At 55.3% G+C, this 15,298-nt stretch overlaps 4 protein-coding genes across 4 annotated transcripts; 2 read left to right on the plus strand and 2 right to left on the minus strand.

Moving 5' to 3' along the window:
* Nucleotides 1-394: 394 nt before the first annotated feature.
* On the minus strand, nt 395-4,006 carry CPAR01_08857 (uncharacterized protein; the record flags this gene model as incomplete). The annotated part of the gene is made up of 2 exons (XM_060493124.1): nt 395-3,701; nt 3,762-4,006. 2 exons carry the CDS (start codon nt 4,004-4,006, stop codon nt 395-397), a joined length of 3,552 nt encoding a protein of 1,183 aa, XP_060347254.1.
* A 4,731-nt stretch (nt 4,007-8,737) lies between these two features.
* CPAR01_08858 (uncharacterized protein) lies at nt 8,738-9,007 on the plus strand (the record flags this gene model as incomplete). Its single annotated transcript, XM_060493125.1, has 1 exon — nt 8,738-9,007. One exon carries the CDS (start codon nt 8,738-8,740, stop codon nt 9,005-9,007), a length of 270 nt encoding a protein of 89 aa, XP_060347255.1.
* A 442-nt stretch (nt 9,008-9,449) lies between these two features.
* Nucleotides 9,450-9,656, plus strand: CPAR01_08859 (uncharacterized protein; the record flags this gene model as incomplete). The annotated part of the gene is made up of 1 exon (XM_060493126.1): nt 9,450-9,656. A coding segment is annotated over one exon (207 nt), but the record flags the coding sequence as incomplete, so codon positions are not given.
* Nucleotides 9,657-12,145: 2,489 nt separating this feature from the next.
* On the minus strand, nt 12,146-14,917 carry CPAR01_08860 (hsp98-like protein; the record flags this gene model as incomplete). The annotated part of the gene is made up of 1 exon (XM_060493127.1): nt 12,146-14,917. One exon carries the CDS (start codon nt 14,915-14,917, stop codon nt 12,146-12,148), a length of 2,772 nt encoding a protein of 923 aa, XP_060347257.1.
* Between the last annotated feature and the right edge of the window lie 381 nt (nt 14,918-15,298).

The following is a 15,298-nucleotide window of genomic DNA, read 5'->3' on the forward strand; positions in this document are numbered from 1 at the left end:
ACTTCCCCAGCGGAAAAAAAGAAAGGACAGGAAGAGTGAAGTGGCAAGTGGGGGGCTTCTAGAGCCCCGAGTGAAACGAAAATAAAAAACCCTCTTCGTTGCTGCGACCACATTTCCGGAGAGGCAGCTTCATGTTGTTGTTGCCCTGTCTATCATCAAGACATGGCCTCCTCCACATCTGGAGTGGCTTGCGCATTTTCCTGACACGTTGGGCGGTGTGTACCCCCTTGCAAACATTCTTACATGACGATCCAGATCAACCAAACTCCTGTGCCGATCCCATACCAAGCCATCCCTTACCAAGCGAAAAAAAGAGCGGCATGAGCCAGTCAGACCCTCTCTGACCAGCAATTCGTCTGTACAAGTGGCGTGTGAATCATCGCTTTTCAACTCGTCAGTCACGTCGCGCTCTGGCTTGGTGGAGAGGGGTTGCGAATGGGGGATCGCTTACTCGGCCACGTCTTCCGTTGACTTGCTCCTGCTGCATGTACGCCATGTTCTGCATACCGCCCATATTGCCATAGCCACCATATCCCGACATGCCCATGTTCATACCAAATCCAGGAGGTGCGTACGGTGCCTGACCGGGAGGCATCTGAGGAAGCTGAGTCGGCGGCTGAATGGGGCTTCCGTTGGCCAGGTTCTGGCTGCGGTACTGGTCAATGGACGGGCTTGGGCTGCTATACCCTCCAAAGCCTGCCTGCATCGGCGGGAAGAAGTTGTTGATGGGGGGCGTCGCACGGTTGAGCATGCTCTGTTGGTACTGGAGCTGCTGCAGATTCGCAGGCGTCGGCATGGGAGAGTTGGACTGGTTGTACATGGGGTTTTGAACACCATAGGGAGGGAAGGGAGCCATGCTCGCGTCGGCAGGCTCACTGCGTTGGCCGCCGAATCCCAACTCATAGTTGGAAGGGTTGACGGGCTGGTTCAACGAGTTATAGTACTGCTGCTTGCTCATGTGAGCAGCCTGCTGCTGCTGGTGGTTGTTCATGTTGGCCTGGCGGGAGGCCGGTCGCTGCCGCTGCTCATTGTTGTTGCTGTTATTGCCAGAGTTGCCATGGCCGTGATCGCGGCCACCGCCACTGTTGCGAGTCGACAGGCCAACCTCGTCCATCAAACGCTTGTAACCTTGGCCGGGCTGGGCCTTGATGCGGACCAACACGTTCTTGACGTTCTCAACCACCTGGCTGCGAATGCTCTCGTCAAAGAACGGCGTGGTGAGAACCTTGAAGATCAAGGTGGCGCCGCAGGCATGGTCACTCAGGATCGCCTCGAGAATTTGGTCGTTGGGTGTGAAGAACAAAGCCTTCAAGATGGTGTCTCGCGCCTCGGGCTCGGCCTTTTGGTTAATAACCTTGAGCACGGTGAGGTAGGCAACCTTGTGAGTGCACAAGTGGACGAGGCAGGGCACAAGCTGGGGGGACAAAACAGTCCTGCGCTGAGGGAAGGTGCAGGTATCCAAGAACCAGGTCAACAAGAGGGCACCGTTGGCGTTGGTGGCGAGCTGGACGCTGTGCAAAGCGATCGCGGCAGCCAGCATCCGCTGCTGCTCCTTGGTGGAGTGATGGCTCTCCAAGCAGGCGCGCATAGCTCGGGCACCGTAGCGGCCCTGAGAAACCTCCCACATGCGGCTGAGCATGGTTTCGAAGATGAAGTCATTGAAGGGAGCACCGAACTTGAGGCAGCCTTGAAGAACGTAGTTGCCGTATTGGTCCAGGAACAGAGGGATGGTGTAGGGTCTGAGGTGCTCGACAATCAAATTCATCTGGTGCGGGGTCTTGCAAACGTCGATAATCTTCTGGGCAGCCCAGGTGCCGTTCTTGTGTACGCCAATCTCCGCCATGTGAGGAGCGATCTCGGCCAACATGGCGTCCCGAAGGTCATCGGAGCAGTGCTCAAAGAGCTTCTGTACAACAGTATTGCCAAGGTAGTCGGACGCTAGCTCGGCAATCTCTGGCAGCATGTCAAGAGCGGTCGTCTCGATCTCGGCCTGGGAGAGGCTCTGGTTGTCGATTCTCTTTCTGATATCTCTGAGTCTCGGGGCATCGTGGACGCGGGTGTGGGCCGGTTCCCGGATGGGGGGAATCTCGTCGATGAAGTTGGTGAACTGGATTGATGATTGAAGACTGCGGGAGATCTTGGCAGCATCCTCCTCGGTGGCCTGGAACTGCTTAACGATGCGCATGATGTCACTCGTCATTTCTGACAGAGGAGGCACGACGGGAGCAGCATTGGCTGATTGGGCCGATGCATTTGCGCTCTCGCCAGCGGTACCGGGGGCCGCATTCTGCGCATTGTCCTGGTTCTTCGCGAACGGGTCGGGGCTGGGCGAGGGGAAAACGCCATCGTGGCCGGGCGTGTTCGAGGCAGAAGGCGGCTTGGCAAAGTTGATGCGAATGGGTCCTGCTCCAGGGAAGATTTCTTTTCCGTTCATGCTGGCTTTCGCAGTGATGGCGCTCTCCATCCGCTCGAAGTTCACAAAACCGCAGTTCTTGTGCGTGAGAACACGAGCAGACAGAATGTGACCGTATGCCTTAAACATCTCAGTCAAAGTCGATGTAGTAGTGGAAGTCGGGATGCTGCCGAGCCAAAGGGCGCTGGTAGGACCCTCAAGACCCTGGTCCTCGGCATTGAGCAATCCCGCATTGCGGCTGCTCGACCTTCCCAGGTTCATAGCAGCCACAGCTTGCGGGAGGTCGTCAAACTCCTTTTCATCCGGCAGACGGATCTCCGCAGGAGGGACGGCGTTGCCCATGCCACTACCGGACATGTAGGTTCGCATGAGGCGAGAGCCAGGAGTATCGAGGACGCCGGCTGTTCGGGCACGAGGACGCGTAGCTTGGTTGGCAAACGCCTGGACAGCCAGATTGTGGTTGTGGATCGCAGCGTTCGTAGCTGCGAGCTGATCCTGGAGGTGGGCGACGTACTGGCTCTCAAGAGTCATGTCCTCGAACTCATCGTCCTCCTCGTCTGCGTACTTGTCCTTGTTGTTGACCGAGTACGAGCGGAAACGATTAGCCTTAGTAAAATCGTTGAAGCTCGGAATATACGGTGTTGCCAACTGGGCGCGGGGAGGCTGCGGCGTCTCAGCAAGTCCCAAGTAGTCCAGCGTCCTCATATGGACATCGCTTTCTCCACCCCCCTCTCTGGAAATCTGAGATTGCGTGGGCGAGCTCGGCCCATTGGTCGAGCCGATGCTCGCAATGCTCGCAAGAGTCATACCCCTATCGCGACCCGTTCCGGTAGGGTTCCAACTGCTGAAAATGGACGGTCCAAAGGGAGAGCTGGTGCCGGGGATCTGCGCGAAAGGGCTCCGCTGAGGCATCGAGCCTGCGCGGAGGCGGGAGAGCAGCGCAGAGTTGTTGGAAGCCGTGTCGACCGGTTCGAGACCGGGAGACGGAGATTTGAACGGGCTGTGGGACGGAGTTGGCCGGGATGATTTGGGAGCCATAGCCGGGAGGTTGAGCAAGCCATTGCCTACACCGCCGGGCGAGAACCGCGATGGCACGGTTCCAGCACGGGCACGTCTCGCCTGAGGCATAGATTCGGGGGTGGGCAATTGGGCAAAGTCAGGAAAGCCATCGGTTGGCGACTCGGGGATGTTCTCGCGGAGGGGCGTAGAGTTGCCGCTGGTCGGCGGACCGCCCCAAGGATTTACCGGCAATCCGGGGACGCCTTCTTGAGCTTGAATTTCGCGGGCCCTGTCGAATTTTGGTCAGCAAAAACGGATGGTCACTCGCAGGGTGGCAGAGCGAACGAACCTCTTGGAGTATAGCCTGCTGGAGCCGGGCATCTCGTGCGATGGAGAGCCAGCCCCTGATCGCGAGGCGCTAGCCATCTTGCTAGAGTGATTCAAACCGCCTGGCAGGCCGAATGGTGATCTGACAGATGAACCAGCGGTCGGGTCAATGGGGGATGTGTTGTTGGCGGTTGGTGAGGTGGACCGATTCTGTGTGGCAGATTGGGGCGGGTAACCAATGGCCAGGTGATCAGATCTAGTTGACATTATCAATTATCTAGGCCAAAGCTCATCAGAAATTTTGTGACACTAGAATTTTCCCAGCGGGTTGCTGTCGTTGACGAATTGAGCAATGCTCTCCCGGTCGACGGTTGACAGGCGCGGGGGAGAAATGGACCCAATGAATTGTGGACAGCTTCGAGACCGTAACGTCTCGTATTCCACAGTCGGGGGTTTCGAGGGAGGGTGACGGCACGGTGCTGCGTCAGTTCCCAGCGTCTCTTCCGGGCGAGTATTGAGCGGAGGGTCCGGAGCTGCTGCTGTCGGGCTGTCCAATTTCGGTGGGCAGAGCAACAATGGTAGGCGTAGAGCAGAGCAGAGCAGAGGCGCGCGAAAGAAGAATGGTGTGGTCGTTGGGGCCTTTGTGCGGTAAGGAATGTTCGTCGAAGGGTTGAAAGAGTTGAAAGGTCGTGTTTGTGCGTGTTTCCAGGTATTACAAGGTACGCCAGGCCAGCCAGTCGGTCGGTTGCAAAAGGGCTGCTGGGTGCTCGAGAAAATAAAAGGAGAGTTCGACGTCGGTCGGGGGGAGTGAGGTCAAGGAATGTCGGGGGGGACAAGTGGGCTTTAGACGTGGACGTGGACGTGGACGAAAATCGGGCGCTGGGGGTGATGGAAAGATTTCTCTTGCCAGGCACTCGGGTAGCCGTTTTGTGGTCGCGTAGCTTTTAGCGGTGGGCTTGGGTCAATGTGGATGCTTGGTGCCGCCGATTGCTGGTGGTGCTGCTGCTGCGATGCGCGATGCGGATGCGGATGCGTAGCGTTGCGTCCTTTTGGTCTGGCCAGTCTCTCGGATCAGATTCCACAGGTTCCCAGTGTTTCTAGACGTCGAGAGTCCCAACAAGCAACCTTGGACGATGGAATTGTGTGGTGGGCGAAAACCAGCTCGTTGTCCTTTCCTCCAGATGATCTTTTTGAGCAAGACGTAAAAAGAGAGAGGAAAGAAACAAAAGTAAACGGTCTCAATATACAGGCTTCATTAGTATAGGGACGATGAGGCCTGGAGAAAGGGATAGGGGGTTTGGGGGTGTGGTTGAAGATGGGGAGTGTGGGAGTGGGAGAGGGGGAAAAAATAGAGACACGAGCGGAGGAGTAAGAGGATATGTGAGTTGAGAGGCTTGATGGTGAAAGGGACCCTTTGGCGGTTGGCCTTTGGTCTGGAGTGTTTTGGTGTGTTCCGGTACAAGCAAAGCAACGCAAGCAAGCAAGTGCAGAGAGCAGATGCAGGACAGGAGACGGGAGTTTAGACGACTGGCCAGTAAGGACACTTTGTTAGGGGGTAAGGAGGGACGGCGAGGCAGGGGGAGGAAGGTGAGGTACCTCTGGCTGCTTGCCTCTGAGGCGGAGGTACTTGGACCAAGGCCTCTTCTTTCTCTTACAGAGAAGTGACTCGCGGTACTTCTGAAAGATGAGATGTACTCCGTACCTTGGACAGTTACACAATTGACCAGACCCGACCTTAGATACATCATACCTACCTCCCCATCCTCTCCACTGAACAATACCAGATGCCACAGCTCTATCGTCGACCCGACTTCAGACCTCTGACCTCAGGCATAAAGAGGCTACATAACATCAGCCAACATGGAGTGTGAGGTAGATGGGCCAGCAAGGCGAAGCAGCGAGGCAAGGTACGGCGTGCCTGATGTAAACCAGCGCCTGGCAGGGCCACCGTCGCCGCCATCGTCACTCTACACATTACTAGCACCACACGCATGCCATGCCGTATGTACGGAGCAGGTAATGGATGTGAGTGAATACCTTGGATCCACGGGCAGCAGGAGGTACGGAGTAAGGTAAGGTAAGGTAGACTGAGGTTCAGGGGATTGGTGGTCAGCATCAGGTTTCCGAGTGGGGAAAGGTACATGGCTTCATGGAGAGGACCACAGTCACACGTCAGTACTCCGTACTTCATACCTTCTCAGATTTCCCTGGTCCCTCACATCTCCCGTCCGCCAGTCGTCACCTTCTTTCTCTGTCTCCAAACTTAGGGCAGTTTAGACCAGGGCAGACAGCTCAGAGCAAAACAGGGGACTGGCTGACACGATGCAGCGCCCATAACGGGGCCAAGCGGAGGGTTGAGGTCAGTGTGAAACGGCAGCCGATCGGCCTTAGTGTAGTCTTTTAGGGGTGAAAGAGCCCCAGCCTTGTCAATGCCTGACCCGAAGCTCAAGGCACTAAGGTAAGGGAGAGCGTCCAAGGCTTTACAGACTTCCAGTCTAGTTGTCGCTAGTTGGTATATCATTTTTGCTCTTTCGATAAACAACCCAAAGAGTACGAACTGGTAGCTGACTGTGACAGTTAATCAACTTCCTCTGGGGAAGGCATCAGATCTCTCTATTCGTCTACTCCTTCCCTTTTTTTTTCACTTTCCAAGGCACCTCATGCCTTCCCCTCTTCTCCCCAGGCTCGCCCCTCCTCCCCTTCCCTTTCCATGTTCCTTACTCCTAGGCTAAAGTGGAGACCGGTACATGACCTCCTCAGGGAGGAAGGGACGAGGGACAACGGCTGAGCGGGACAACGATTTGACACTCGTAGCGGTCTATAGTGGAGACCTTCCCTCACCTATCCACATTTTCTCTCCATATTTTTCCAACTTTGCACCTTGCCATCCCCCCGTTGCCCATGGAATGTTCGACGTGGAATGGAAGGCGGCAAGCACCGTCCAATTTTCATACACCGACAGGCAAGACCAAACACTCTTACCCAAGAGTCAAGACTCAAGAGACGGGGACAATGGTGCGTGCGCCGCGTCCGCCGTCCCCGTCAGGCCCGTACCCTCTGCTTCGAGACAAAAGTGCCAGGTTGCAAGTCGAATGCCGAGAGCTTGCACTCCGACGATGCCGCTAGACGACTTTGGGCAAATCTAAACAGCGCAACAACGTCTCAAATAGTCCATAACCACGTACAACTACCTCACCTCACTGTACGGAGTACCTTATTCTGGATAGATTCGTGCAGGAATCCTATTACACCACCACACCCAGTCTGCTCCTCGGGTGGTTACGTGGACACGCCTACACTCTTCGCACAATATCGTTGGCATTGTCTACCTAAGGAATACCTTCCCCTACGTTTGAAGCGTCGTACGAAGCCTAGACAGATTGGGGCTCTTCGTCGACGCCGTGCCCGGCAGCCTTACGGCCAGGAGAAAAGAGAACCCCGGCTCTTATTTGGCCTACTATTGTCGTCCCTTCCGAGCTGGATTGAGCATTTCAGCTGCAAGAGATGCCGGCGGCGATGCGATACTACCCATGGAACCAACCTCTCTGCCAGGAACTTCCATCGACACTCCCTCCATCAACAATACGCCCATTCCATCTCCCCGACCGTACCCCTTATCCAAAGCGATGGGGTCACCGTCAAGTAAAGCCTTCAGACTGTCATTAGATGTGACATCCCTCCTTGCCCGCTGGGATACTGACCCTTCTAAATTGCATACTACATGCTGGCACAAAACTCCACATCCAGCACGCACACAACTTCGCCTCATCTTCCACCCAAGTTGAGCAGCCGACTGGCTCCCCACTGATTTGAGTATAGGGATATGGCCTGTCGTCAACTGCAGTTGGGGGTCCAACTGACTTGACAGTCTCGATCCGATTCACAATCGCAAACCACCCGCACTGCACGGTCAAGCCACTACACTACGCTCACGCTACACTGTTCCCTCGGAGGAACATGTCCAGCTCCTGATGTTGCCTTGAGAGCTCAGAGTTGCAGTACACACTGCAGAACCTTGCCGGCCACCAAACTAGTTGCCCGCTCCAGGCGAGCCCATGTCATATAGCCGCGACATCTTGGTGTCTAGGCGGCCGTGTCAGTCCGTCGACTCTTTCGGGAACTGCGGCTTCAAGAAGCCTTCAAGACCAAGAGTGACGGGGACAGTGAGACCCCGTGGTAACACAATTGCCCGCGCTCTGGTCGCAGGCTGTGTCAATACCGAATTCGCATCTTGATACTGTCACTCAAGGAGTGAGCACTTTATCGCTGAATTACCATGACGAAACTCAATCAACTTCGCTCAACTTTGAACGCCACCGCCCAACATTGTCAAGCAAGACTTTGACTATGGTTGGCAATTGCCTGTGCAGTAATGACAGACTGCCTGACTTGCTGTCACGGTTAAATTGACACAAGCCACCAATACCCCCGGCTGGTGTTCAAGGCACGCCGTCCATCAAGCCAGTCCAAGCGGCAGTGTGTCCTCTCAGGCTCGTTCAGGGGTTGCCCTCCGCCATCGCGAACCACAGCTTTGGATACCTCCAATTCAAGTCCATGGTCGTCCGCGAATATGATAAGGAACAAAACGGCTATTTTCCTATGCCTCGGCTTCCAACATCGCTTGATAACTCTTGAGCATCAAGTCAAGTTGACGCACACTCTGCGTTCAGCATTACAACACCACGTCGCTACCTGACTCGAACCTTGCCCGCGGTACTTTGTCGAATCATCGGTGCAGCAAAAGATACTTTCACTTGCAAAATAAAAGGGGGGAGGTGGCCACCAACAGACAGACAGCAAAGCTTGCGACGTGCTACCCAATGGGGCCATTGACATCGACAGGCCAAGGCCCAGCTTCACCAAGGGCCGCCAGGTGCAACACTGCAAAGGCGTGATGGAGATGCTGGTCATTTATGCTCCAGCTCGTCGCCCCCTGATCCTCCTCCAATGACAACCTCGGACCACGCTTGTCAGAGGATCTGCTAAAAATTCTGAAACATGGCTTTAGTCTTGCTTACCCTTGCAACGCTCGCTACCTACAGACGACCATGCACACGCCCCACGCCACGATCTGCCGCCAACGGCTCCCGCTACAACGCAACCCCCTTCCAATGCATTCCCTCGTATTTCGCTGTGGGCTACGGGCAGTGCTGTTGGATGTTCGAATGGTGGCTATCTACACGACTACGGACGAATGTCGTGGGCACTTCGATAGCCTCTATCCTTACGACTACAGACCCCCAACAGAGCTGGTGTGCAGTGTCCTAATATGGCCAGGTATCGTCCCTGGCTCCTGAGCCGACAGCCGCCCGCATGCTCGCCCGATTAGGCCCGGGGACGAGCTGATCCTCTGCTTTGGGAAAAGACACTCCAAAGGCACAACTTGGATGCTGGCAAGGTCTCGTGTCGGAAAAAAGAAAAACGCTCAATCTGCGCATGCTGCGCTACTACACACTGAATCAACCGTTATCAAACGTTCAAGGGTTGAACGATGGCTTGTCTTCCATCCCAAGACAAATCCTTTGGGGTCCATTGGCCAAGCTTCCGTCCTGCCGTCCCGTTCACATCCAGACCTCTTGATTTGACGAGAGACACCTGCCATCGCAGCTCTTGACTTGGATCGGTCATCAACCAAGATACGAATACCTACCTACCTTACACACACCAGCCGCTGCCCCTTGAATCTGGCCGATGAGAGTGTGCCCGTCCTCCATCTGCACCAGCCCGTTTTACTGGCACTTTTCCGTCCTGGACCCCACCCAATCCTGTGTCGAGGCTTTCCGCCTTTGGTTTGAGTGACAAGGAGGCCCTTCTCCTCGTTCATGTACGCTCTGTGGTCTCTACTCAGCGAACATCGGACATCGTCCCTCTCTCGCTTTCGTCCCAGATTCAGGATGAAAGTGCCCTACCTACTTGACCTATACATGTGCAACACGACACGGACCTTTCCAAGTTTCCAGCCTCAACTTACTCCGCGGCCTCCGCCGAAACTGGCGCCAGAGCCCTCTTCCGCCACGTCCGTTGTGCGAGTGACGCGTTCCGCCGCGCAGCCTCAATGCATTACCGCCTACGGCATGATCGGTCGGCCGTCACTCGCAGCTCGTTGCCCGCACCGCCGATGCGGCCCTCTTTCTCTTCACAACCACGAGGACCAGTCTCGGCTCCAAGCTCATCCTGGCCCGCTGTGCAACGAGACAGAAAGGCGCGGTGGCTTCGGTACTTGGCTAAGCAATCTAGCAACTCATGCACCGCGGTCCCAGGTTCGGGGAGGGTGCCCGCCACAGTCAATTCCTGACCCTAGGCTTGCTTTCGTGAGGCTCAGAGAGGGGGCAAAACGGAGGCTAAACTTCCCCATCGTGGGTCCCCCCTTCTCCGACCAGGGCGATCACCGGGGTTCTCTCGGGTAAAAATAGCATCTTATCTTGGCCCCGACCTCATCCATCATCCCCCCCCCCCCCCCCCGCGACTAGTTTCGCAGATCTCGCGAAAAAGCTCCAGTCGTCAAAAAATTCAAGGCCACAAAACTGTCGTACCCGCGTAGGCATGGCGTCGACTGGGCAGAACCGTTCTCCATCCCAGCCATGAGAGAACTAACCCAAACAAGGCGTGATTTCCATGCGACCATGCGAGTTCTTGGAGCAGGAAGAGGGGCATGCGCTCGCTGATCAGCAGAACAAATCCAAGTTGATGCAATGAAGGGGGGTTGAAACACTACCCCGAGATAGGGCGATATATCGACCAGCCCAGAGACCTGGATCATTTCCAAAATATCGGTATGCCCAGATTGTCGAAACGACATTGGCGCTCTGAATAGCTATATGGCGCCAATGGCTACCTGGCGTGGATAGCAACGTGGGCGTTATTATAACCTTGGTAGGTCTGCTTGGCATCGAGTGAGCCGTCCCCGACACCCGCTGGAAATAGCCACGGGGCTCCCCGGGCATGCGTCTGTCACGGACGCTGCATGTGAGGTGTGATGGGCATTGGGCAGAACAAACACATAGATATCGTGACCGCTTGGCATGCCGGGCGCTGGTACTCGACGCTCGGCTCACATTGCCTCGGCGGCCATTCAGGTAGCTCCGACGTCATTCGTCAGTCAGGTAGGTGGTATGCCAATCTAATGTTTAACAGGATTTGTTTTTACGATCTGGAATATCAGATACTCCCATGGCATTCTCTTTTGAGGACGCAGGTCAACTCATCAGCTAGTATGCCACAATCTCAGTGGTGCAGAATGTATATATCGATAGGGATAATTCACGATGAAGCCCCTCTGCTGCCTTCGCCAGAGAAAGCCAAGACTTGTCTGATATGTGCGGTTCCCGGATCATTCTCGCCATTGCACTAACTCTTTTGTGAATGTGCTAAATTTGTTGCCAGAATTATATCCTCTTGCCGTTGCGTGTCTCTAACAGAAGGTCACATCTCATGTGGCGTCAACCTCCTGTGGTGAGTGCGTACTATCACAAGCACCTTCCAACTTTGGTTGAGATCGAGTCTCTAGGACACTGCTGTGTTTGCTTCCCAGACATGTTCGTTTCGATTATAATCCATTGGGTTTAGCGGTACTATACCCAGCCTTGGGTACTATTCAACTACATATCTTGACGCACGTCGAATGCACTCTTTCGGGTTGAATAAATGGAAGATGAAAAGATGCCCACCTCGGTAGGCTATATATCTAGGTGCTTAGATCGGTGCTCTCGTGCTGGGGACTGCGAATCTCGAGCTCGGTGTAGTCATGTATGTCATCAAGTAAGGCTGCGAGCCGTACGTTCGTCGATTGTTGACCTTTGTACCATTCTACCGCCTCCCTGGCCCACAATGCACTGAACTGCATATAGAGGGGCGCCTGGTGTTGCTGGTGATAAGGAATGGAACGTGGAGGGGGAATAAACGAAGGAGAAGCTTCTTTTGTCTCGCGATGTATCGTGTTAGACTAGAGGAATTAACGCAACACCTTCCATTGAGATTGTATTTTTGAAGTCCTATAACCCGTTTACAAGCTAGCCTCCCGAATTTCGTGGTCTGTCTCTTGGTACTTAACGTGTAGTGACAATTTTCAAACCGGATGAGTTGTATGTCTCTCGATCAAATTCCCAACCACTGTTGCGTCAACTACTACGTTATTCATATCACTGGAAATCTTCACTTTTTGACACATTTAAATATTATGTACGTTGTTTTCATTGAACTTTTATAGTTCTATAACCTATTTACAACTCCTGTAAAAAAGAAAATCCTACAATGCTTGAACCATTTTAATCCCTAAACGCCTGATGCTCTCTCTCTAGAGTTTATATCTCTACACTGAAAAAAATACCCCATCAATCTTAATAATCATGCTTTCGTGAATCATCTCCTTGTGTCTTCTGACTTTCATTCTGTTGTTCTTGATTCGCTTTAGTCGTAAATGTCCTCATCCATCTCATCGGCAACAAGCTCGTCAACGGCATCCTCCTCATCCATATCCTCGTCATCGGTATCGAGCTCGCTGTCCTGATGGTTAGGCAGCACCACCATCTTGCCATTGATGAGCTCGACACGGGCGTTCTCGCCATCGCGAATGTTGCCACGAAGGATGAGGATGGCCAGCTTGTTGAGGACCTCCTTCTCAATCAAGCGAGACAGCGGACGAGCACCGTAGGCGGGCGAGTAGCCAGCGTTGCCGAGGTAATCCTTGGCCTCCTCCGAGACGTCAATGTATACCTTGCGGCCGTTACCCTCCAGCCGCTTCTGGATCTCCTGCAGGCGGATGTCGACGATCTTGCGGATCTCGCGGCGGGTGAGGCGGTTGAAGATGACAGTCGAGTTGATGCGGTTGAGGAACTCGGGCAGGAACCAGTTGCGGAGGGCGTTCATGACGAGCTCGCGAGTGGTAGCGTCGACCTTGCCCTCACGGTTGGTGGACTTTGTGAGGTACTCGGCACCTAAGTTGGAGGTCATGACGACGATGCAGTTCTTGGCGTCGACGACACGGCCTTGCCCGTCGGTGATGCGGCCGTCGTCCATGAGCTGGAGCAGAACGGTCAAGACCTCCTTGGCAGCCTTCTCGACCTCGTCGAAGAGGAGGATGGAGAAGGGCTTGCGGCGGAGAGCCTCGGTGAGCTGGCCACCGGCGTCGTGTCCGACGTATCCCGGGGGAGCACCAATCATTCTGCTAAGGGCGTGGCGCTCCTGGTACTCGGACATATCGAAGCGGATCATGGCCTTGGAGTCGTCGAAGAGGAACTCGGCGAGCGCCTTGGTCAGGAGAGTCTTACCGGTACCGGATGGACCGCAGAACAGGAAGCTGGGCGGCTGGTTGGGGTTGCTGAGACCAGACCGCTGCAGGCGGATGGCGTTGGCGACGGCCTGGACAGCCTCCTTCTGACCAACGACGATCTTGCCGAGCTGCTTCTCCATGAGGACAAGCTTCTCCTTCTCGCTGGTCTTAAGGCGAGTGACGGGAATGCCGGTCCAGCGGGCCACAATCTCGTTGATGTGATCGGCGGTGACAACGTCAGTGACCATGGCGCCGTGGTCCTGGCCTGACGCGTTGAGAGCGGCGTCGGCAGCGGCCTTCTTGGCCTCGAGTTCCTTGATGACGGCGCGCTGCTCGGGGATAGCGCCGTACTGGAGGTCGGCGGCCTTGGCGTGGTTGCCGGCGTTGGCAGCATCCTCAAGACGCTTCTCGAGTTCGTCGAGCTTCGTCTTGGCCAAGTGAATCTCCTCGCCTCTCTTGATCTCACTGAGGTACTTCTGGCGAAGAGGCTCCAATTCCTCCTCTACGTTCTTGGCATCCTTCTTTGCTTGGACGAGACGAGTCTGGGACGCCTCATCCTTCTCCTTCTCCAGAGCGGCAATCTCAATCATGATTTGACGGAGCTTGCGCTCAAGAGAGTCAATGATTTCGGGTTGCGACTCCCTGGCGACGCGAACTGCAGCAGCAGCCTCATCGACCAGGTCAATGGCAGAATCGGGAAGCCTTCTCGACGTAAGGTAGCGGCCGGCGAGGTTGGCAGACGCTACCAAGGCGTTGTCGAGGATGGTAACGCGGTGATGTCTGTCGTACCGCTCCTTGAGACCACGGAGAATGGAAATGGTCTCGGCAATGGAAGGCTCCTTGACGAGAACCTGTTGGAATCGACGCTCGAACGCGGCGTCCTTCTCAACGTACTTGCGGTACTCAGCGAGGGTCGTCGCACCGATGCAGTGCAGCTGACCACGGGCGAGCATAGGCTTCAGCAAGTTGGCGGCGTCCATGCCACCCTCGCCTGAAGAGCCAGCACCCATGAGCAAGTGTATTTCGTCGACGAAGAGGACAATCATCTCCTTGGACTCCTGAATCTCCTTCAGGACGCCCTTCATTCTCTCCTCAAACTCTCCGCGGTACTTGCTTCCGGCCACCAAGGCGCCGACGTCGAGCGACAGCAGCTTACACGCCTTGAGGTTGTCGGGAACATCGCGGTTAACAATTCTCTGGGCGAGACCCTCGACGACGGTAGTCTTACCGACACCGGGCTCACCGATGAGGACCGGGTTGTTCTTGGTACGGCGGGACAAGATCCGCACGACTCTGCGGATCTCCTCCTCGCGGCCAATGACCGGGTCTTGTTGCTTCTCACGGGCCAGGGCCGTCATATCAATGGTGAATTTGGCGAGGTTCTCGTGCTCCTCCTCGGTGTCGGCGTTCTTGCTGTCCACCCGCTTCGTGCCGCGGATCTGAGTGACGGCATCGTGCACCAGCTTCGCCTTGGGGATGTTGGAGTCCCGCAGGCAGGCTTGTATTGTGTGGTCCTCGGCGAGGGCCTGAATGAGGTGGTCGACGGCGATGAAGGAGTCCTTTTGCGTCTTTTGCAGCTCTTGCGCCTTGCGGAGGACGGCGTGGAATGTGGGTGCGACGGAGACCTGGTCCGGTGGCGGGTCTTGGCTCGGCAGGCGGACGAGCGTCTTCTTGAGTGCCCGGTCAAAGAGTTGCGGGTCGCCGTGGGCGCGCTCAATGACTTGTCGGAACATGGAGGACGTCTGCGGCGGGCCGTTTTGTTGGTCCTTTGAGAGGTCTGCCGGGGGATCGAGGAGGGAGACGGCGAGGTGGACGGGGAGCAGCTGGGAGTGGGCGTACTGCTCCGCGAGGGCCATGGCATCCTGCACGGCCTTCTCGCCTCTGTCGGTGAATTCCATTCGTGAATTCATGTTGGTGGTGTAGTTGTGGTAGCGATTGTGTGTGGTTGCGTGGTTTGTCTTGTGAGGTTGAGTGGTGGGTAATTAAGAGTGGTTATACGTGAGGTATGGTTGTTGAAGGAAGCTCAGAATGGCTTCAAGTTGAAGAGTCTATCATTCAACGGGGTATCTCAATATGTGCAAGAATTAGCTTGGTGACTTGAGAAGAGAAGCCGGTTGAAGTTTGATTGCAATGTTGAATTTATGCTTGCAAAGTGAGGTTCATCCAGACCGTAAACCTGGAAGTGGGCCAAGAGGATGGACTGATCCAGCATGCGCTGGCAAGGCCGGGAAGTCGTAGGGCAGCGACCAGAACCTGGTAGAAGTCGCGCGACGTCACTAGAATCTGAGCAC

Source organism: Colletotrichum paranaense, assembly GCF_030867605.1.
Source record: "Colletotrichum paranaense strain IMI 384185 chromosome Unknown Scaffold_7.1, whole genome shotgun sequence".
NCBI lineage: Eukaryota > Fungi > Ascomycota > Sordariomycetes > Glomerellales > Glomerellaceae > Colletotrichum > Colletotrichum paranaense.